The following is a 23,057-nucleotide window of genomic DNA, read 5'->3' on the forward strand; positions in this document are numbered from 1 at the left end:
GTGCTGGTGGATACACAAAGCACAGAGGTAAAAACAGTTGCCTTGCATTGCTTTGAAGTCACGATAGCATCCATGGATGAAACTATCCAAATATACTACTGCATGAATGAGATTGCACAGGCACTGGCACCACGGGTTCTTTAAAAACACGTCATTCATCCACTGACAAACACGCACAACTTGACATGGGAGCCACCAATGCACACATGCCGTGCGCAGCTACGACCGACTACAGTCTCAGTTTTATGCTTTTTCCGCCTGCCTTGTTCCTTTCTCTGTGATGCTGCTCTTTGATGTCAATAAATCTTACGGCTGTTTATATGTGGTAACAAGTTGGCAATTTAGGTTACAAGCTTACCAATGCTATATGGGCAGTTAGAAGATACGAGATTAACAAAACAGCGGCAAACCATGGCGGCAGAAAAATATGGTTTCCGCTATTGTTCCATTGTTCGTAAGCTGACCGGCACTGTGACTCTGCTTTGCAAAATATAGCTGTTGTCTTTTTTTGTTTTTTTTTGCAAGGAAGTATTTGCTGTGCTGTTAACAATAGCCGTTTCCTCAGTGACTTATTGCGATGAGTCAGAACGGAGACCCAGTTAGGCAACGACATCAGTGAAGCGAAATTGGGAAGACCATGTAGGCGCGCGTCGCTTTCATGTATGTTGTGAGAGATAGGGGCCAGTTTCACTAGCTTAGTGCGCTGAAACTAATGCAAACTTGCGAATACAGTGTGCTGCGCACATTTGTACTGCAGGATTCTTAATGATTCAGTGATTAATTAGAAACACTCTCGATGCAAGCAAGTCCCCTAGTCTAATTGTCATCAAGTTTTATCCTCGCATTGGACAAGCTGCAAACAAAAACAGCAGACTCCAGTAATACATGTTGCCTAACAAACTGTATAGACCAATAGGACTTATTAGTCGTATAGAGAAACTAGCAGACTCGCAACACTGTTTCTATAAGATTAATAAGTCGAATACACAGGGCCTTATAGGTAAATCAATAGAACTGATAGATATTTCTATTAGACTAATACAAACTTCTATTAGAATTTTTGCTAGAGTGCCATGGCTCGCATGTGCTGTATGAAACTAGTGTTGGCTTTGTTCTGCTCGTGTCTGTGACACTGTTGTTTGTTGTCAGTAAAAATTACAGCTCTTTTAGGAGGTAACAGTCCTGTATTTTAGCATACCTGAAAATGTTGTCGGGGTTCAGACATACCCATGTTTCTCTAACTTGCATTGTGTTTGTAAACATGTGACACTGCAGCTAGTCATCAGTGTAGGTTAACCTTAATGTTCCGAGGCCATAGGATCTTGGGGAACATAAATCATGCGATTCACTTTATTTGTCATTCAAGCCATGCAGACATTGCATTTGATAGCATACAGCTTCATGTGGGCGTGCACTTGCTCACTCCTTCTAAGTGCATGCTGCTTCCTTTCATGTGTAGGTATTTTCTAAAACAGAAATCCAGTAGTTACATGAAATAATGTTTCACCTTAGGGTGACCTCAAATGTACTGAATGTTACGCAGCCAGAGGACAGCCTGCCATACTTTGTGTCTAGTTGTGCATGTGGTGAAAGTGTGATAGACGTATGTTGCAGTTCTACGAATAGTGATATTGAATGGTTGTCAATATTAGTCTGTACACTTTTGAGTAGGCTGATTTCACAATGAGTTTCACTAAACTATCACAGTAGTGGTATAGTTCTTAGCAGGCTCAAGAGCAGCTGTGATGAGAAATGTGTTTGCACCATGAAAAACCTGCGTAGTCTCTGAGATAAAAAGGCAGGGAGGTGGGATCAAAAAATTGCCGCGTATCTGCGTGCTTCGCTGCAAATGTCGTCGAAAGACGATAGTCTTCTGCCGGCCGTACTACATGAGTGCTGGTCTGATCCGCGGCCACCCGTGATGCTGTTCTCGTACCATTTCCGTCCTGGCATGATAAATGCAATGGAGGATTGTTTGAACAGATTTCATTTTACCGCATTATTTCATCAAGCGGCCATTTATGTTTTGCCCTGCCTCAGACAGCGCTTCCTTTATGTTGAATCGGCCGCATCTGGCTGGCATTGATAAAATGGAGGAGGCGCTGCGTGAGACATGGACGCCATCTGGCAATACATCGGGAAACATGAGCTTGTGCAGAGGGTTTCCTTCCTCCATGGCAGAGGGCGCTCGTCGGCGCGCAGTTGGGGAACGTCGTTCGTCGGCGCGCATAGCATGGCATTTTCAGCGCAGCTTAAGAAACTAGGGTCTTTAGAGTTACGTATCTATGTATTTTCTATTAAAGGAACACACCTCCTAATACTTACCTAGTGATGTTGCGCCTCAGATATGTGTAATATTTACTTTGTGATCGATAACGTTCACAAGTATGAACAGCCGTACCAGTTTAAGTAGTGTGCCCGGGCGGTAAGCAAGTGGTCCAACTTTGGCCGGGTGGCTGAATCGGGTGACAGACAGACAGACAGACAGACAGACAGACCAAATTTTCAGCATTTAAGTTCCCCAAGAAAGACTATCGTCTTTAAAAGATTCTACAGCAGGGGTGTGGTTGGCTGAAAAGACTCCTCCCCCCCCCAAACTCCTTGACTTCCCCTAAAATTGGCGTTGACTTCCTCGATAGTTCAGCGAGAAAATGGCAAGGACTACTGTCATCATTGTGCCGACAGGGCCGTTGCATATTCGTTTTGAGCCGGGTGAGATCGGTCTATTCGTATAAAGGTAACAGGCCGGGCTGGATATCATTTGACTACTATTTGTTTGCCAAGACTTTCATAAGACATTGTAGGAAATTGTTTATTTCCCAAGGACAGAAATTAGTTAGAGGTAGTCACCTTTGCGTGTGTCTCATTAAGTGCTTGGTATTTTGGATGTTCACATGTGTATTTTATTTTGCCCAGTGTGTTGCATGCTTTGTTGTGCGGCTTTTATATTTCTTATTGTGATCTAGCTTGCGTTAGCCCCATTTTATGCTTCAGTGATGTGCTTGTTACTAGAACCCATACATTTTGTATGCTGCACTCTCAGTGAGATTTGCAGTTTTTTGTTTGTTTATGCATGCGACACACAACATAAGTGTTAATGATCAATGTTTCTTTGCATGATGTCATCCTTGTGGCCCATCCACAGTGTTTTTTTGATGAGTGGGTTTGTGAGACTAGTGTGGTCCGACATTGCCTGTGGTGTTTTTCAAGGGTGGTGCCCGTGAGTTCTGATTGAGACATTCAGGCATCAGAACTACGTGGCAGATAAGATGGTCCAGTGTCCACACTCTCCGTAAATGTTGTCTGATGTTACGGCTTGGTAGACTGCACATGGCCCACCGTACTGCTTTTTCCTTTGCGCAGTGTCATGATCTTGCTTTGAAGATGTTAAAAAGTAAGGCACAACACACACACAAAATGAACTTGTTGAAATGATTTCTTTTTCTTGTACTTTGCAGATGCAAAACATAAAAGGTGTAGGGTGGGGAGAACAAGGTGAAAATGCTATCTATATACACTGAAAAAGCATTACAGTATGTACACACATGTGAAAATGACAACAGAGACAGTGAATGAACAGTGTAACAGTCTCTTAACATGTGTAAACGGCTATGTACACGAGATCGTTCAGTTTGCATGTGTGGTATGTGTGAGATCCTCAAGGACTTGATGTGTTGAGAGAGATCTGGATTTGTGTGACACAAGCTGCGTAGGGCAAAGTGCGTGAACATAGGAGAGAATTGTTTGTGAACGCAGTGTACCAAGATCATTCAAACGTGGCAGTATCTGTGAAGAAATTGGAATACCCGAATAAACATGTGCTTTATAAGTTTGTTTTTCAGTAGTGTTTGCCTGAGTCATTACACTGACAAAGTAGCACCACCTACCCCTGCTTTGAACAATGCAGATGGTACTTTAGTTTTGGTTTGTCATGGATACAGTTCTTTAACACTCTTCATTTGTAATAGCTGCTGAAAAGTCCTACATTTGTAGCTTATATGTGCCATGGTTCGCTCAGTGTCGCTAACGAAACCTGTGGGTGATTGTATGTTTATACAAGGAGATAGTCTTCAAAGGAAATGTTTAAGCGCCTCGCAAGGAATTTTAGTGGTTGTTAAATGCTGTAGCCGTTAAAATTGTCAAGGTTCAGTTGGAAAGCACTGCCACTACATGGTGCAAGTATTTTGTAATCTGAGCTAGAGCACTGCACGGGCTTGGGCTTACCCGAAAGCCCGGGCCGGGTAGAGGAGTTTTTTCACGGGCTAGGGCCGGGCTCGGGCACGGCGTGTGCTTTTTGACCCGGGCCCGGGCCGGGCTCGGGTTTTTTGACGCGGGCCCGGGCCAGGCTCGGGCTTTCTGCGAGTTATTCTCGGGCTTCTCAACTCTGAAAAACATGTATTTTTCGGTCTCGGGCCGGGTTCAAGTCGGGCTCGGGCCGGGCTCGGGCTTAAGGTAAATGGGTGGCGGGCCGGGCCGGGCGGGTAACGTAGATTATTTCCGGGCCCGGGCCGGGCCCGGGTCTCGCCATAAAAGTTTTGATCGGGCTCGGGCGGGCCACCCAATGTAAAAACGGGCCCGGGCCGCAAAAATCGGCCCGTGCAGTGCTCTAATCTGAGCTACTCAAACTACAATAGGCCAATTTCGTGACTAGTTTTGCTACACCAGTGCTGCACAAATGATGCCAGTGGTAGTATTCCTTAGTGGAATGAGCGGCAACTGGAATTCGAAGCCCCTAAATTTTTTAAGAGTTATTACATATTTCTTGTCTTAATGTTGACCTTGATATGAACAGGTTTGCCCTCTGCTTCTGCGAGTGGTACAACTGGAAAACATTTGCTGGCAGAATACACAGTAGAGCTTGCATTGGGTTTCTGCTCAAGATAGTGTTGAACTAATGTACAGTGGATAAGCGTGAAGGACTACAGACATCATGGTGTTGGCAGGGCAGGTGCACATGCACTCTGAACATGGTGAGATCGGTCTTAACACCATGCAACATGTGCAATGTTTAGTAAATTGGAATAAGCTGTAAGTTGAGCAGCTGCAGCTTTTAGTGACCAATAAAAAGGCTACACTGTTCAACAACCACTGAGACTGCTTGCAAGATAATAGTTTTTACTAACGGATATAGCGTAGTGCAGACATGTACTGGAATACTTGGAGGTGCATCTGAGAACACTCGGTGCAGGCAGCAACATCTTGAGATGTCGTGATGAATTGTAGCTAGCCAGAAATATTTTTTGCTGTTTGTGCCTGTGCACCCCAGTATTGTGGTACTATATGTCTGCACTATGCTAAATCACTCTGAGGTATTCTGGTGGCAGAATGCTATTGCTTGCAACTGACTAGCTCACGGTAGTGTGTCTATGGCTAAAACACAAAGCTCTCAAGTGGGTGGAGATGGCTTGCTTGTGAAATACAACAGGTGAATGAACGTGAGTAGATGTGACTGGTGGTAAATGGACTTCATGCTTGAGGTGGTTCATTTCTGACTTTATCGTACACTAAGCTTGCAGACTCCTATCTTCATGAGTAAGAGATTAATCTATGCAACTGAATACCCTGCTTTTTTATGTACAAAGTACCCGGAATGTAAAAAAAAATGGATTCTGGTGTACTATATGTCGTAGCACTTGTAATTTTCCAGTAGACATGAATGTATCGCTTGAATGTGCCAGTTTTGCATGACCTTCTTGCTTCTCTAGTTACGTGCACTTGACATAGCGATTGACATGAACTTAGGCTGTTCTCCCAGGACGTTTACAGTGCGTTTAAAGAACCTTTAGGTGTCTCGCTATCTTCACTGAAAGCAGCATGCACACCATATATAGGTCTTTTTCACTGCTTGTATCTCCGAGTGAGAATGTTTTTTTGTTTTTTTCACTGTAGATCATGCCTTTTGTTACATATCAGACACCTGTGTCAGAAGACTAGAAGCAGCTTCTGTTCCTTTGCTTTTCTTAGTGGCGGAGTTATGACTTTCTGCGGCGCAATCAATGGTCATGACCTGACTTGCACGGTCTGCTTGGTACGCCCTCTGCATTCTCAAGCCTGACACCGTGTGGACGGCAGCTGCTACACTCCATGTTACTCGGAAACTGCTGCTTTTACGAACAAGGATTACGTCGTGTCTCCATCCTGAGATAATATCGCCGTGCGGCATAACCCGCGTAAGCTTGATCGGCGTGTAGAGTACTGAAATTACGGTGTCTCGTGCCACCCAGTCTGCGGGACTGTACACATAGTACTCCGATGAATGCGCAGCCACCCGCGTGGCTGACAGGCTACGCTTTGATGAATACGAGGTAGCTCTTCAGTGCAGACTATTGTAGTTGAGGCCTAGTTATCGTTCTGGCTGGCTTCAGTCCCCGCAGCTCTTTCTTCGTCACCGATTGTACCTAGGCAATAAATGGGACGGCGGTCGCGCCTACAAGGCGACATTTACAGCTGGGAGTTAGCTGCTCTCGGTGACGTGCCGGTGTAGGCAGCGACATACTGTTCAAGAGAAGCACGGATGATGCTGCAGCTCACGGATTCTTGCGTGGTCGAGGGCCGCCGGGCACGCCGTCTTCGTTTTTTCACCGGGGTTATGTTCAGTGCGCCCTATAGGAATAGGAGCGGCCAGGAACGGGTGGGGAGGAACGTAATAGGTGGGCAATGGTGAGATTGCGAGATGCTCCACTCAACCAAGGTCGCTGCATAGTTGTTCGACGTTGGCAAAGGCGGTTGCGGTCTGGGCAGCGTTGTTCCTGGGCGTGATCTTGACCCGGAAAGGTCGGGGCGTGTGCGACACCGCGACGTGGCCGTCCATGGAAGGCGGCTGCTCCCCTTCGGGCAGCTCGAGCGTGTAGCGCAGCAGCAGGTTGCTGAGGAAGAGGAACACCTCGGACTGCGTCAGGTGGTTGCCCAGGCACATGCGTCGACCTGCACGACACGGAGACGCGAGAGGTTAGTCGAGGACGAAATGGCCCGCTTTCATTATTTCGGGCTAACTTCGCGGAAAGGTACAACGCTCCGCCCACGATTGCATTGCTCACTTCACAGCGCCGCCTCGGCAGCAGTCACTTGACGACAAAACGAGAAAAACACGCCAGTCGCAAATGCTACAACACACGAGAGTTCGACAACTGACGCGGAACGTGCCACATCCCATTGCAGGAGCGATAGCCGTTCCACGGCTCCTCAGCCAGCCCGTTCTGCTTCCCAACGTTCAAGGAGCCCGCGCCATGCTGTTAGCAGTCTAGGCAACGCTGGTGGTTCTTGTGGCGCAAGTTGTTGCTGAGAAAGAATGCGGTTGACTCTGCACGGTCGTAATTTAATTACATTCTGGAGGTTTGCGTGTCAAAACCACAATCTGACTATACGGCACGCCGTAGTGGAGCTGACTCCGAATTAATTTGGACCACCTGGAGTTCTTTAACGTCACCTGGAGTTCTTTAACGTGGACCTAAATCTAAGTGCACGAGCGTTTTCGCATTTCGCCCTCCATCGAAATGCCGCTGCCAGTAATTAATTGAACTTGCGGCCCCGTGCTTAGCGTGCAGCAGAACGCTATACATAGCTGCTGGGCCACCGCGACCGGTACATATTCAAAGTAACTGTACTCACCGACGGAGAAGGGCATGAAGTAATCCGGCTTTTGGACTTGTCCGTTCACCAAGAAGCGCTCTGGCCGGAATTCTTCCGGGTCCTCCCACAGGTCAGGGTCCATGTGGATGGCCCACAGGTTGGAGACGACGTGAGTGTCCGCTGGTATACGGTAGCCCGCCAGCTCAACGTCGCTGCACAAATTACGTGAGTTGTTGAGTACAATGCGCTTGCGTTGCTCATCTTCAAGCCAGCTTTAGCTGCTGCACGCATTCCCATCAATAAATTTTCTCTGCCAGCGTCATATGATGGTAGAGAAGAATAAAGATCGAAGAGAACGACAATGCGCCTGCCTATCTGTCTGTTCCGATCAGAACAACAACAACAACAGAAGTTCTAAGCCACTGCTCATAAAGGAACTCCGCTCGAAAGGCTGTATTTGCGTTGCTCAAGTTGCTGGTCTACGGGCCTCTACATATTATACATTAAGAATGGCGCCTGCTACCGCTCTATACATAAAGTGTACTCTGATTTACATTGTGGTCCTTTCTTTTTCTCTCCCCGGTAGCGCTTATGTTGCAAAACTTTGACACGTGAAATAAACATTTATGTCATCCACCTAATATGTGCACCTACTGCGTGCATCTACTTCGAAGAGAACCGGTACAACTCCCTCGACAAATTTTGTTGCTGAAAGGTTCTCCCTGTTTCGAGAACCGAACCAGCCACCACCATAATCGGTGAAGACGTGCATGAAATAGTTTTACTGTTTTCACTTTGGGTGTATAACCGCGATCTTGTTTTTATATTATGCGCGCCGCTACACGCGCTTTAACAGCTAAACCTTTGAGTTGTTCAAGGGTCATTTCGTGCTCACCAGGTTGTGGCGTGGGCGTTTCCGAGCGCTATGACGTTGGCCCGTCGCAGCACCTCGAGGATGGTGGCTTGTGCGTAAGGGAGGGCGGGTAGGTCGGCCATGCTGGCGGGCCTTTCGCCTTCAGACGCCAGGTGGGCGTCCAGCTCCTCTTGGAGGCGTCGCTGGACGTGCGGGTGACGCACCAGCAAAAGGATGGCCCACTCTAGGGTCGAGGTGACGGTCTCCAGGCCGGCGCTGAAGATGTCCATCAGCACTTGCACCAACTGCTCCTCTGCGCATAGGTAGAGAAGACGAGGCAGGAAGGAATGGGTTAGGAGACACAGTACAGTGAGGGTAGCGCGACAAGCAAGGACGGGAGAGTGATCCCGGTGTGAATATTCTGGCAGAGGGATAAGTACACGAATCATAAACCTGGGTGTCTACATCGCACTTGGTTTGGGTACTGACGCTGAAGAACATATTTTGTTCCGACGGTTCCAGGAACAATACAATCTATAATGTAACAAGGTTACTGCCACGTGACGCGTCACCCTCCTCGCCCCAAAACGTGCGCACGGGCTTCCTGACAAACCGTCACTCCGCCATTGATGCTCGTTATTGAAATTGAGGGCAGATGGTTCGGAAGTGAAAATACGTGATCTTGACCTCTTTAGCGCATTTACTTCAAGGCAAGGTGATGGGTAACGATGACAAACGCGTTGCACTAGGCTTTCAATCAAGGAAACGGCTATTCCTCCGAAATTGTACGCCTGTCCCTTGTCTCATTTAATGGAAAGCCCTTGGCCTGTCCCTATGGAGCACGCACGTGGCTGCAATAACACTGGTGGTCCGTCTTAGCGTTCGCGACCTCCGAAAGACGTCATAGCAGTCCAGGCCGAGCCATATCTTCGCTTCAAACTGCTACGAACTTTGGAGGACACGAAATCCAAAGTATTGGGAATTCAGGCTATACGACGACGACGCTTTTTGGCGAGATAGGGAGAGACCGGACTGGTTTCCTCACCGGAGAAGTACGTGTCCTCCCGCTGGATGCCTCTGGCCTTGTCCCTCCGCAGCTGGACCAGGTACGCGTCGACGATGTCGCGAACGGTGCCCTCGACGTACGACGACCGGTGCGCGTCGGCGATGCGCCGGAAGTAGTCGGCCGTCTGGTGCCGGTTGCGCTTAATGCGCCGGTAGGCCCAGTTGGAGCCCGGCACGTAGCGCAGCGCTGGTATGAAGTTCACGGGCACGGCGAGCGTGAGCAGCCGGAATCCTTCCTCGAAGAGCGCGAGCAGCTGATCGAACTTGGAGTCGCGCGACGAGTACGTGACGCTCATGAGGAACGAGCCGAGGATGTTGCTGACGGCGCGCGCGAGCGACCGCCGCACGTGCAGCGAGTTGCCTTCGAACGGACCCAGCGACGACAGGAACTCGCCGATGTGCACCTGCGCGCAATTGGTTTGCACCGGGTCACTCACTGTGGCAAAGGCACGCCTCATGCTGACGCTTAGACACTTGTTGCAGCCGACAGGGCTTCTAATTATTGCAGTGGGCCTCCATCGCTGCTGCGTTAAACGTTACCTTTAACGGGTCAACGGTGCAACCCCCCCCCCTCCCCTCCCCTTGTCATATGTGTGTTCCCTGTCCCGATTATTGTAACAGGTCAACGTAACAGCGGTGGTGGCCATCTATGAATAAAAGCGAACGAGTGCGTTTCGAACAAAGGCGTTTCTTTGCTTTTCTGGCGATTGCACCACCCGTCCTCTCATGTAGCGACTTCTTCACTGTTTATATTTAGGGTCATTCCGTGCGAAACGCCCAGAAGCTAAACGTGAGCATTCCAATTCTCTAGGAAAAATTCGGGCTAGTTGGCTATTGTGTGAATGAGGTTTCACTAAAGTTTTTCGCGGAAAAAAAAAATGGTGACGTAAGCGCTCTTGAAGTTTTCCGGAAGAAGCAACTGTTGGTTGAAGGTAAATTGTTTAACTCAAGTATGAAACTGGGTACAATAACAAATGTTACTTTAGAATATTCTAAAAGAGTTGAATGTTGGTCTAGTTGGTATTAGACATGAGAACCATCTTGAAATAGCGCGCAATGGGACGGCACAACAGAAAGGAAGACGAACACAGGCGCAAACTAACTGAGTTAGTGCGTGTAATGCGCTATCTCAAGTATTTTTTATATGGAGGCCCTAATGCTTATTTTAGGTCTGAAGATCGTCAGAAAGTGACTTTTTTTGGCAACATCGGAAGTAATTTCTGTATAAGTAGTTGATCTCATAGTGGAAAATTATTTTGAGCATAAGTGCACCACCTCATCAAAAACTAAATAAATCTTAGTCTTTCCAGTGACAGCCGTTACAAACAAGGACATACTGTAATCCAGTAATGTGGAATATACTTTATCCAGATATATATACAAGACAAACGAATGTGAGTTATGCGGCTCAAGAGCAACTTTTGAGCATATGCTGTGGGAATGCAAAGGGCTGACGAGTAGCAACGGGGAAACAGCCTCTAGCGAAAGCCTTCGCGCGCGTTGGTGTACTGTGCTGCTCAGCTCAGCCTCAGATCAACTGTGGGCAGTCCAGCAGGCCGACGACGCCGCCAGAGCCCAAGGGCTCGTGGCGGATGCCTAGGCAGGGTGAAGCCCACCCTATTAACTTGCCGGATAAAAAATAACGTTTTTACATACCTACATATAAACTATACACGATTTTATATTTGGTTCATGGGCGCAGCCATCTTGGGCTGTTACGCAATCATTTTGCAAGTTTTATGAGCAGTTAAGTCACATAACGTGGTCATGGGCGCTGAACGCATTTATACAACTATTTTCATGCTTGCGAATCGACTGTAGTAACGTACACTTTGTTGTTAAAGACAGAAAACAGCAGCGTTAACAGCCCAAGATGGTGGCACCTAAACGCTTCTGTAAAATAGTCTGGGAAAAAATGATAAAAGTGGTATTGCGGCTGAAGCATCAACGATTTTCATGCGAAAAAACTGTCCAAATGCGCAATATTTTGCTTTTTCTTTACTGAGCCAGTTGAAACGCGGACAATTCGTGAATATGTTCACTTATGGTGCCACGTGAAAGAACCACGCCAACAGAATGTTCTAAAATAATATTTGTCATTGTAGTCAGTTTCACACTTGAGTTTTAAAAAAAATTACCTTCAACCAACATTTGCTTCATCGGGAAAACTTCAAAGAGTGCTTACATCACCAATTCAGCTGTACTATTCGAACAGGCAGACATTGCTTGCCGGATTAATCAGCAAGCTGCATTTAGTAGCAGATTATTAATAACTGTACTGATACTCAATTGCAGTATGTCCTCAACCGCGCGCAGTGAGCACCGGGAAAACGGATAGCATGATTGCTGCGAAAAAGCCCCCCCCCCCCCCCCCCTTTTTTTTTTTTTTCGTGGCGTAAACGTGCAGCGCGCGGATGACATATGCGCCGAATTCAGAGAACATCCTGGTTCCACAATGCACGCTGAAACCGTTATAAAATACACCTAACGGTACAAAAGCACCGTATATTGCTTCCGCACCCCCAAGATTGCGAACACCTTCTGAGGATCTTATGTCGATTCGGTAACCTTGAGGGATATATTTTTTTTTTACTTTAGCATGACGTCACGTCGAGCATGACGGCTCTCTCGACCGACGGGCGTCCGACGCACTGGACAGCTACGGAAATAACGGTCATGGACTGTGTCACGCTCACTTCGTCACGCTCACTTATACAGTTTTACTAGATCAGCACGCACGGAAATTAGCGATATCGCAAAAAAGTTCAAGAAAAATGGTCGATCGATAATGCGGCCTCTTCTCTCCTTCCGGCAGTAAAACGACAACCATGTGGAGGCCATTTCCGACGTTATCGGGCGTGCCGTAATCGCGTCAGTATCAGCCCCCACAATGTCCACACTGTAATCGAGCCTGAATGACATACCACGTGGTTGCCATCGCAACCGGGAACAACGCGGAACACATTTAAGTCGTTTATAACAGCTCTGAGCGAGATAAAACAGACCTATTGACGCCGTACCGAAAACACACCTCAAATGCGTTTCACGTACGTAGTAGCCGCTTAACTGTACGAGTAGGTGTAGGACGAAAGAGCCAGTAACATGAGACGCTTTCATTTTTCATTTGTGATCTTATTACAGACCTTTGAACACGCGCATATTCATGAAGCGCCAGCCACAAGTGAAACTCTGCGCGCGCTATACGCCAGCCGTCGCGTGGCTCATAAGCGTCACGTGATCTGGCGTCGCTTTGGTTGTTCGGTGGTAACCACTACTTGACAAGTGCGATCGCTGCGGCTACCGCTGAACAACCGAAACCGCGTCGACTTGATCGCAAAAACATTGCATGTGGCTGGCGCCCCTTGCACGCAGCTCTGCGCTACAACTTTCGAGGAGCGTGGGATTTGACGAGCGCGTAAATAGCGGCTGTGCAACGCACCTGCATCTTCTGCTCGAGTGCCACGCTGCCGGGCCTTCCGTGTCGAGGCACGAAGTCCCTGAACACGCGATGCAGGAACGCACGCTGTTCACGCCATAGGGCGCCTGCAGAGTTGATGATCCCTGCGGGAGACAGTTGGGGGGTTGGTCAGGTTAGCGTTTTTGTCTGAACGTACTGCTTTCACACATACAAAAGATAGAAAGACAAATGTAAAATACAGTCCGTGTCCTCTTCGGAAACCCTTTCGCTTTTGTGCTGGAAGCACGTGGTTGACTGGCAACATTTTTCTTGGCCCAGCGCCCAAACTATAGTGCCACCACCGTTACTACTCTAGATCAACCGAAGTGCAATCACGAGGCTGTAGCAGATGACGTGGCGAAGTACAATTATAATCGACATCTGAAAGCAACGCGTGAGACCTTAGAAATATCAGAGATCGATCGTTTTTTATTCGAATCTCTATAAAGCGTGCAAACATATGTCGCATTATCTAAATATCCGTTTGATTTTTTTTTTCTTCACCGTTTCCATGTAGACAATCGTTTGTTACACCAGGCATGCATAAGTAGTCGTACTCGCCTTCAAGCGCGCTCTATAAGAAATGACGATAGACTAATGTAATGCTCTGCCATGTTCTCACAGTGTTAATTTTTGTTTCTCTGTTGGTAAGTGAAACTCACGAGATCGAGTGAGCGTATTGATTTCTGCGGTAATCTTTTCTTTCAAAGTGCTTGGGCAGTACGGAAAATACGTGTGTACTTGATTTAGATACTCGTTGTCTGGCCCAATATGTAGGGTTCCGTTCCCTCGGAGACCCTTGAACCGAAATGTCATTTTTGAGTCCTCTAAGGCCCTGGAATTTCACGATAAGCTTAAATGTCCTTGAAATTGTTTTTCTGTTTTTTTTTTTTTTTGCTTAGGTTAGTTAATTTCTCTTTAGACATCTGGCCACAAAAGTTAGTGCAGTACAAAAGTGAAGTCAGTTGGCTTCGGTTGTCGAATTTGCTCCCACTACTTTTTACATGTACGTTGCTTGAATGCAATGAAAATTATTACTATTGAAGATACAGTACTTTTTTTCTGACAATTCTGATTGAACTCTCGAAAGTGCTGTACATGTGTCGGCCTTTAAAGTCCACGAAAGTTGTTTGATTCACAATTACTGTATACCGAACACTGCACAGTGTCAAATTCAGTCTTGCCCCATGACGGCTTGGTCACACAGCCATTGTAACACAGCCATTGGGACGTTAAACTCCATGAAGCGAGTGAGCGAATGCTGGTGCACTAGCATTGCTACAGTAATACATGTCGCAGAACGATCCTGAGGTGCCGTCCTGCTTTATTTCACGATGTCACATCGATAACAAAATGATGGGTGCACTTTTATCATGACCCTTTATAACAGTGCAGATTTCCACATTTGTAGATAGCAGCTGCTCCTTGCTTTAAATAACAACAAAAGCCGTGGCTTTTCATGTTGCCTCTGGCTAATTATTCCATAGGTCTAAAGATTTATTTTAAAAAAGTTACTGGAGCATTCTAATCGGTAACTGCGGCCCCAGGCGCTGCTTTGGGGCCATGTCAGACCAAGGTGTTTGAACCGGCAGTTGCCTACATATTCCTCCTGTAAATTTTACTTCATGCAGCTGCCCATGGCGTTTTAGATAAGAAAAGACGTAACCGAAACATCAAAACTAGCACGGTCAACCTCTTTTGTCTGAATGCGCACCTTTATTAATATTGTTAGCATGATAACAGTTATCCGATGTAACCAGATGCGTTGCGAAGTGTCGCCAACCCCAGTTCTAGCCATTTTGTAAATCGATCTCCTTGCTCTGTTTGTTCCGCTTCGGTGTTCTTTGTGTACACGAGTTCCATGGAATGAATCGGGAAGACGACGCAGCTCGTTCCTATACCGCGACCAGTTCCAATGTAAAGCTGTATCCGACTATGTAATCCATCATACCGTTTGTTCGCATGTACAGCCCGATTCACGCTAATGTGCAGTGATCGCGAGTGACTCGCTCATTAGTTCAGCGGCAATATCTGCCGGTGTCTGCTAGGCTTTGAAACACTTTTTTTGTGAAGCACAGAAAACAGCGGTCCACGCAGTGTGCCGCTGTTTCGGCCCCCGACAGTCAGACAGATACACGGGAGCAGCGATATACGTTGCGCTGCATTCAAACGCTGCACACATACATGATAAGGACTGCGTCTATACTGGGATCTATACACAGCACATGCAATCATAGACTCACTGCTGATTGGCCGTCAAAAGAACTAATCGAAGTCACGCTTGTGTTACAAGGGTGCTATCGAAGTACAATGGACACGAGCTAGCGTGACGCTCATTTGTGAGATTCGACCCCACCCGCGAGTCGAAGCGCTGAGTATAGCCATAAGAATTTGCGACTGCTTTCCTATTCGATGTGAACTTTGCTCTTTTCGAGAAAGGCGAAATAATCTGACTGTAGGTATATGCACGCTAGCGTTTGCGCAAGATTTGTAGATCCTCGCGACCAGACCGAGCGCTCACCTCTTTTTTATGCATCCTACGTTTTCCTTGCTGCTGCCAACAGTGCCGGAATGGTGGTCGTCTCGTGAACTAGTTCCGGAGGGTGTGTTTAAAAAAAATTCGAAGATTGCAGACCCAGAGCGGTATTTTCGTGATCGCGTGCGCTATCACATCGTCACATTTACTCGATTTTAAGGAACAACAACGACACGCCACTTTTGCATGCGCGAGCAGTGACTTCCGTGGATGTCACGTCCTCAGTGTACATGCTATAAAATGCACGTACAATTCGTGTTCACTTCACGCCTATTCATTTTTTTTTTCAGCACAGATAATGATAAGGCTCCACAAGACCAATTTGACATATTTCATGTAGCTGAGTGGGTCAAGACTGCATTGTCGAACGTAGCCTTACTGCGAGATCAAGTGATCGAACGTGCGAGGAATGTGCGCTTGGCTTGCTGTTCAGCGAAGATGACACTGTTCCCGATCCCTAATGTATTTCCGAAAAAGATAATCTGAATCTCGACCTCCTCAAACTCGCGACAGTAGGAACTGATGGTATCTTCCTGGTCGTATACCGGTCAAATAAGGACTATCGGGCTTGGTGGCACGACGTCACAGCAGCGAGTGCCGGACGTTCCGCTGCGTAGACGCGGAAGAACAGGCTGGTCCGCAGTCTGGTCCTCGACTGCGGCGGCCAGCCACGCCCCCCATCGCCCGCCGGTCGCGTCGGCTGTCACCGCGCCACCCTCCGAGACGCCGCCCAACGTGCACGGAACGGTATCGCGCAGGGTGGCCACGGTAGCGCGTCCACACGGGACCGCGCGTCCATAATCCAGCAGGTCCTCACCGTATCCCTGAAGGAGCTTGGTGAGTTCCGTGTCGGGCCGTCCGGAGAAGGCGGCCTTGCTGAAGGCTTGACGCACCAGCTTGGGGTCGCTGATGACCACGACCCGCTTGGAGCCCAGGAATATCTGGTATATGGGGCCGTAGGTGACCGCCAATGACTGCAAGGTACGGTGGAACTCCTTGCCGAGGAACGGGAGAAAGCCCACCAGGGGCAATCCCCAGGGTCCCGGAGGCAGCGGTAGCTGGCTCGCGACCCCAGGTCAGGAACCGGCGGCTGACCAGCAGCACGGCGACGAACACGGCGAGCCATGTGGGCAGCGTGATTTCGGGCCACGGCGAGAATAGCAGGAGGGACATGACGCGGCGTGTGTTGGCCTCTAGCTATACGGTACCACTGCCGCGACTGCGTTGTGCCGCTGCTCTGAGCTGCTTTGACTGCTGCTGCTGCTGGTCGGGGGCTTCCGAATGGGGAGGCCGCCCCCTTTTATATAAGCGGGGGACCCCAGGGTCTGAGAGAGGAGGCAAGTCGATGCCCCCCCCCCCAGCCACCCAACCCCCTGCCGGGGGTCGGTCTCGCCTCCCCGCCGCACAGCGGTCGCCACCGGCCGCCCGAGTGCCCGCCTTGTTTCCGTTTCTGTGCCGCCGCCTTCCGCCGTAACAAGTGTGCCTTCGAGGTGGGGGCGAGGGTGCACGCATAGTCACTCGCCGGCCGTTGGCGGTGCGTGTGCGTCCGCGTATGCACGCGATTCTCTCGCTGGCTTGCGCGCACTTTTTCGCCGCTATCTGATTCCCGCGGCGTTCAATCGGCGTTCGTGTGGGAAGAGGAGGGTGCTCGCAGAGGCGGTGGGAGACTCCTCCTGGGACGTTTCTTTGCCTCTGCTTTTCTTTTTTTTTTCCCTGTTCGCTCTTTCCAACGCTTTGTGCAAAACGACCTGAGAGAAACTGCGCGCGTCCTGAGCCCGAGGTAAACGCCGTCGTACACAATCCACCGGGTATACTCTTGGCTTATTGCTCTGACATACGGAACGTGCTTGGCGATTTCAGGCGAGAGGAAAGCTCTTGACGCAATGACACGGAAGAGGGACACGGATGTTTAGTGCGCGATTGTTTACATTGCGCGAGCGAAGCACGTGTGTTCTCTGTATGCCGACGCTATCGCCTGGAAAAAAAAAAAAAAAAACACCTTCCGCGCTATTTGCGCGCAATTCGCGCGCTGCCATCAACACAACTTTCAGTATGATGATGCCCAGGGAAATTTTGCAACAGGTGTGCGGAGAGTCACTGTAGCTGCACTGTACTGATCCTTCTCGCAGCTCGGCGCCAATCAACGAAATATTCTATTAATGTGACCGGCCGCACTTAACTCGTATACATTATTTGTGGAAGTGGAATCGATGCATTGTTTCCGGATGAGAGCAATCTTCTGATTCAAGTCCCAGTGCACTGTCTTGAACTAGTTTTCATCAGGTGTAGTCTTCACTGAGAGCATGGTCGTAAGGCTAAAATGCTTCAGGAGTAATAGGAGATCGCCGGTGGAGGCCTCTGTTCTTGAAGGACATAAATAGGCTGATGATGGTAATGATGAAAACGCTGCTTTGAATGAAAACCACGAGAGAACACAGTTCTAGAACTTCAGTCGCTGCATTTTATTCATAAACAAAGACGAGCTACTGCCAGCTCGACAAAAGCCGAATATAGTGTACCAGAGATCTGCGTGCCTCTCGGATCACACTTCCATGGACCTCGCGCGCTTAACGAAGCAGAAGCAACTCATGTTGCCTATCTTGTCTTGCGACGAAAAAACGCCCATTAGTGCCGAGTAGCGACACCAGCGATGACAGTAGAAAGACCTATTTGACGTTCCTATCAGCGAATTTGAATTTAACTTAGCCAGGGCCTCCGAAACCGGGGGGGGGGGGGGGGTACAGTCCCCCTTACCGGCTATCCCCCCCCCCCCCCCCCTTGCAAGCTCGATGGCCAACCCACGTCCTATATATTGAATTAATGATTGGTTGCACAATAAAAAAAAGTGTGTAGGCGAATTGAGCTCCGGCTCAAGCCTCCACACTCAATAAATACACTTCTGAAGTCCCTGACACTTACCTTTTTATACATCCACCTTTTCGTGTACAGCCGCTTACTCGTGTTGCGAGTATTGCCGTATAGTAAGTGCATCCGCTGTGTCGATCGGCCTTTGTTCCGCAGTGCTGGGACGAATGCGCAGCATTTAGTGCGCGAAGCAGTGTCGCCGTCAAAGAACCGGTAAAAAAAAAAAAAAAAAACATGTAAACACCAACACGCATTCGGTGACACGGGTCAGGGGTGCGTTGCTAGCGTCGTCGAAGGGCTATATGACGGTCATTACCGTAAGCGGCCGGGCAGTAAAGCGAGCCAAGGAGTAAGGCTCCAACGCTGGAGCGTGCCACTCTTATTAGGATCGCCCCCTCTTCTTCCCATGGCCCGTTTTTTTTCTCGTGTCTTACTTCGCAGAGCCGCTGTACAGCGTCCAGTACTTTGTAGGGCGCGCCTCCCAATAAATACTCACGCACTTGAGGCGTTGGTCGCTGCTCCACCGGTCCGGGGTTGTGGGACGGGTACGTGAGCCTGGTCGCACACTTCCCTGGAAAAGTACCGTGCGGCCAGTGGAAAGAAATGCTGGCCCCGGGGTGCTGGGCGAAGCAACCTTGGAGCAGCGCAGACGCTCACTTTCGTTCTCGATCCGAGCATCCATCTCTCTCTTGCGTGTCGTTTTGTGTGTGTGTGTGTGTGTGTGTGTGTGTGTTTGTGTGTGTTTTCATTAGCCCCGTAGCATTCGCCTTCGGCGCTTCCGTCCGTGCGTACGCGACATCGCTCGAGAGCTCGCGTTCATTTTTCTGGTGGGAGTCGCCCCGAGAGCAGCCCTAATTTAGGAGCTACAATGTTACCTGCGTCCTCTTGTGGGGATAACCATCGCCGCTCGTGCCCATGGACGCTGTTGTGAGTGCCAACTATAGAATACTGATCATGTAGTATACAGCGCGGCCATTGCCACAGAAAACCGTGTTTTACAGCTGACGTTTTGCTTTTGTTCCATTATCGCCTTCATTCAGGAAATGGGACTTAAGGACTATATATACAGGGTGTTTCACTGAACTTGGGCCAAACTTTAAAAATATGCAAATGCTACGTAGCTGGACAGCACCAAGGTACGTTGTTTGCCGTCGCTTGGAGATACTCAGATTATTTTTTGCATTCCGCCCAATTACATAGTCTTAATTAATTAATAAACTTCTCAGTTATTATAACTAGATGAAAAGTGTCAATGAGAAAATTGTAGAGCAACATCAGAAACTCCCGATACAGCTTTCTGTTGCTCAATACGTGCTACATAAAAGTGTTTCCGAGCGTGAAAGGAGACCGCGAATACACGCAAAGCGTCTCGAGCGGCCAGTCGCTTGGCAATTTTGCGTGTATTCGCGGGCTTCTTTCACGCTCGGAAAGACTTTTATGTAGCACGTATTGAGCAACAGAAAGCCGTATCGGGAGTTTCTCATGTTGCTCTACAATTTTCTCATTAACACTTTTCATCTAGTTATAATAATTGAGAAGTTTATTAATTAATAGACTAAATATGTAATTGGGCGGAATGCAAAAAATAATCTGAGTATCTCCAAGCGACGGCAAAAAACGTACCTTGGTTCTGTCCAGCTACGTAGCATTTGCATATTTTAAATGTTTGGCCCAAATTGCGTGGAACACCATGCATACTATACGCCAAAAATGCACCTGTGTATCAAATTGCGGGCGCCTATTCAACCATGTTGTGCGGCAATTCCGTGCTTGTATCACAAGCAAGTGCACAGTGCTGTATTACATTTCAAGACCGCACTTACTAGTCGTGACCGTCTTAAACGACACGGTTGGCGACTCGCTAAAGACAGGATTTCCGAAAACAAATTTCGTCCTTACGGCTGACGTCCCCTTGCGCGGATCTTCGATGAATTTTCAACGGCTGACGAACCTAACTACGCCAACATAACTTGGCCTCGGCCAGCGAGAATAACAAATACAATAACCTTCACTGTATGACCCATTTTGAAACTTACATTAGAGCGTCAGTGCCTTAGGCAATTGGTAATTTGTTGTTACACAGAAACAGAGTTCAGTGGAATTTGTTATCAAGTAGATAAGAATTCACTGACCGATGCACATAAAATCCGCGGTGAACGATTAGCGGAAACTAATACGCTTAAATCAGGATGTGTTATGATTGTTTTAATATTCTTTGCTACATGGCTAAATGCTGTCGAACTTATATAACTACTGTTTTCAGTGAGACACTGACTAAAGGACGTTTCTGTTGTACCGAAATGACATATCTGACTGGAGGTTCAAGGCTGTGTGGCCTTGCAGATTGCCCCCAACTGATAGCGCTTCGGTTTCGCGAGGCTACGCACACTGTTTGCTTTGATATAGAGTGTTCTTTAAAAAAAAATACGTACATTGCTCTGATTGGGAACAAACCTTGCCGTGTAAAGGGCGTGGCTCATTAAGTCAGCCTGGCGCGAAATTAATCTGTGGCAATTTTTTGTACGCTGGTTGCATTAACGCGAAGCCAATTTCAAACGCCGATGCATACTATAAGCAGCCTATATAAGAAATTTGTCGAGACTGACGCAGACATTCAAGCTTCCACTGGATGCTGTTGGCCTTGCCTAGACTGTCGTCGCGCACTCGAGATCTGTCTAGGGCGGGCAGGGAGAGCACTAATTCACTGCTCGAGTGCAAGCCGCCTATGTCACCGTAGGTATAAGGTTGTGAAAGATCTGCTGCCATGACTGGAAAGGAGTGGGTGCAGGCGAAATTTCTAGGACATTGGTGTACGTGAAAAAAGTGAAACCAGAACGAAGGAAGCGAAAAACGTTGGCTGTGCATCCATCCTGATTGGTGACTTTCATGCTTTTAGCAATCTATGTTATGGTTGATGGGTAAATGGTGATGATATGTTTTATATAGTGATTATTAAGACAGGCGGCAACATACCCAATGGCAAATACCGTGTGACCCAGGTTGGTGTCAAAAAGGTTCATTGAAGTGCGGTACATACACAGTGGCACATACTCAGTTAACTGTTGAAGTGAAAGAGTGTCATTGAAAGGTGACACATACCCGACCCAAGTTAGAATCAAATACATTTTTTTGAAGAGCGCCACATACCGAGTGAAAAATAGCCCGCTAACCAAGATAGCGTCAGAGAGTGTCAATGAAGAGCGTAACAAGTTCACAAAGAGTGCTAATAGCATTAAAAAGGTTGCACGACAGGTATGGTGCGCACTGTTTTAGTTTTATGTACTATACGCGCAAGAACTACAGATTAGGCGGTGACCAGTTGTCTTGGTGAATGTGTTAAGGCTAATCGTTTACTGCAGTGCAGCGAGTGAAATGAGGTGTGATGTCTGTCTTTTAATATGAAGCAAGGAAGCTGGGGATGCTAGCCTTGCTTTAGATGCCGCCTCGTGGTGAACTGTTGAGTCGAGCACACAGATCAGTTTACAAATGCGCAAACTCCTGTAATCATGAGTACAGACAACGGTTCGTGCGTGCGCAAAACGCGGGGTACTTACTCACGCGCCATGTTCTGAGAGCATGGTGCCAGTCACAGTGGAAGATATATATGCGCGGCCTTCAAATTGCCCTTGTGGTGTACGTGTGCCTGCACCAGTATGCCTCGTGCAGACATACTTAGAATTACGTACATAATTTGGAATGTAACACATCTTTAGCGCACTATCGCGTTCGAGTATCCAGTTTTAAAGATGTCGTAACTAGGCGTAACCGGCTTCTGATATCGACTCGGTTGTGGCACGCTCTTTTTCTCGCTCTCGAAGCTACGCCCCTTGAATTTTACAGCCAAGACCACCCGTCTGCATTCGGACGGCGTTCCTAGCCCGCCATTCCGCTAAAGCAAAGTCCGTAGCCACGGCCAGCGCCTACGACCCAGTCCCACAAACTGCGGTGGCCAGGCGCCCCTTCTAAGGAGGCAAGCGTCGTGGCGTTGTAAAGGCCGGCAGCCGAGCTCGCGACGGCTTTTGTCGGTCAGATCGATCGGCCCGGCTAGCCGCCCGCGCAGGCGCCACGTGCTTTCTGGAGCGCTTTGCATCGCCGTCCGCAACAAGGGCGCTGTTGCACTGTCCCGGTGCAAGGACCTCGCGGGCTGTTCCCTCCCACCCTACAGGGCCCCCTGCTGCGACCGGGCCGGCCGTCGCTTGGCTTCACCGCACGGGTCGGCTGCTCGCCACCACAGCCCGCTCGCCTCATCGAGATGCCGCTCGTTTTTTTTTTCGGGCTCCTCGCTTCGTCGTGTAGCTCGAGTGTTCCCTCTTCCTTGTTTCCGGACGGAAGAGGAAACGTCGTCCGCATCGCGACCAAAGAGGGTGCGTGGACATGAGACGGGAGTGCCTCTGGAATAAGGCAGTAATTATTTCTTGTTTTCTTTTTTTTTCTTCTCTTCGTGGATTTCGTGCGCGGAGGTGTGTGTAAGCACTTAGGGGTGCTTTTTTGCCTCTTACCGGCCTCTCCTCTCCTTGCTCAGCTCTCGTCGGCTGTACGATCAGCTGAGCGAGGAAAGGCGCGTACGGATCGGTCAATGACCCCAACTTCGTGTCCCGCGCCGGTGTGCCGTAGTAGCACGCCGAGGCCGTTTCGATAGGACGAATTTGGCTGCGTTTTTACGACATCGGATAAGTCTTGCCAGCATCCCATTTTAGTCGGCCAATGGGCTG

General features: G+C 48.5%; 1 protein-coding gene across 1 annotated transcript; it reads right to left on the minus strand.

Moving 5' to 3' along the window:
- Positions 1–4,521: 4,521 nt before the first annotated feature.
- On the minus strand, positions 4,522–22,015 carry LOC119444694 (cytochrome P450 18a1). Its single transcript, XM_049664705.1, has 8 exons — positions 21,995–22,015; positions 18,113–18,146; positions 16,298–16,558; positions 12,874–13,048; positions 9,468–9,982; positions 8,465–8,735; positions 7,609–7,781; positions 4,522–6,924 (listed from the first exon to the last, which is right to left on the minus strand). The coding sequence occupies exons 1-8, from the start codon at positions 22,013–22,015 to the stop codon at positions 6,683–6,685; spliced, it is 1,692 nt and encodes a 563-aa protein (XP_049520662.1). The 3' UTR covers positions 4,522–6,682.
- Between the last annotated feature and the right edge of the window lie 1,042 nt (positions 22,016–23,057).

Source organism: Dermacentor silvarum, chromosome 3 (genome assembly GCF_013339745.2).
Source record: "Dermacentor silvarum isolate Dsil-2018 chromosome 3, BIME_Dsil_1.4, whole genome shotgun sequence".
NCBI lineage: Eukaryota > Metazoa > Arthropoda > Arachnida > Ixodida > Ixodidae > Dermacentor > Dermacentor silvarum.

Excerpts from the sequence above, each read along its gene's own strand:
- LOC119444694 (XM_049664705.1), bottom strand. The coding sequence starts at position 22,015 with ATGTCTGCACGAGGCATACTG. Across the intron at positions 16,559-18,112 it reads ATCGCTGGTGTCGCTACTCG|GACCTGGGGTCGCGAGCCAG; the intron begins GCACTAATGGGC and ends CCGCCGGTTCCT. Across the intron at positions 8,736-9,467 it reads GGAGGACACGTACTTCTCCG|AGGAGCAGTTGGTGCAAGTG; the intron begins GTGAGGAAACCA and ends ACCTATGCGCAG.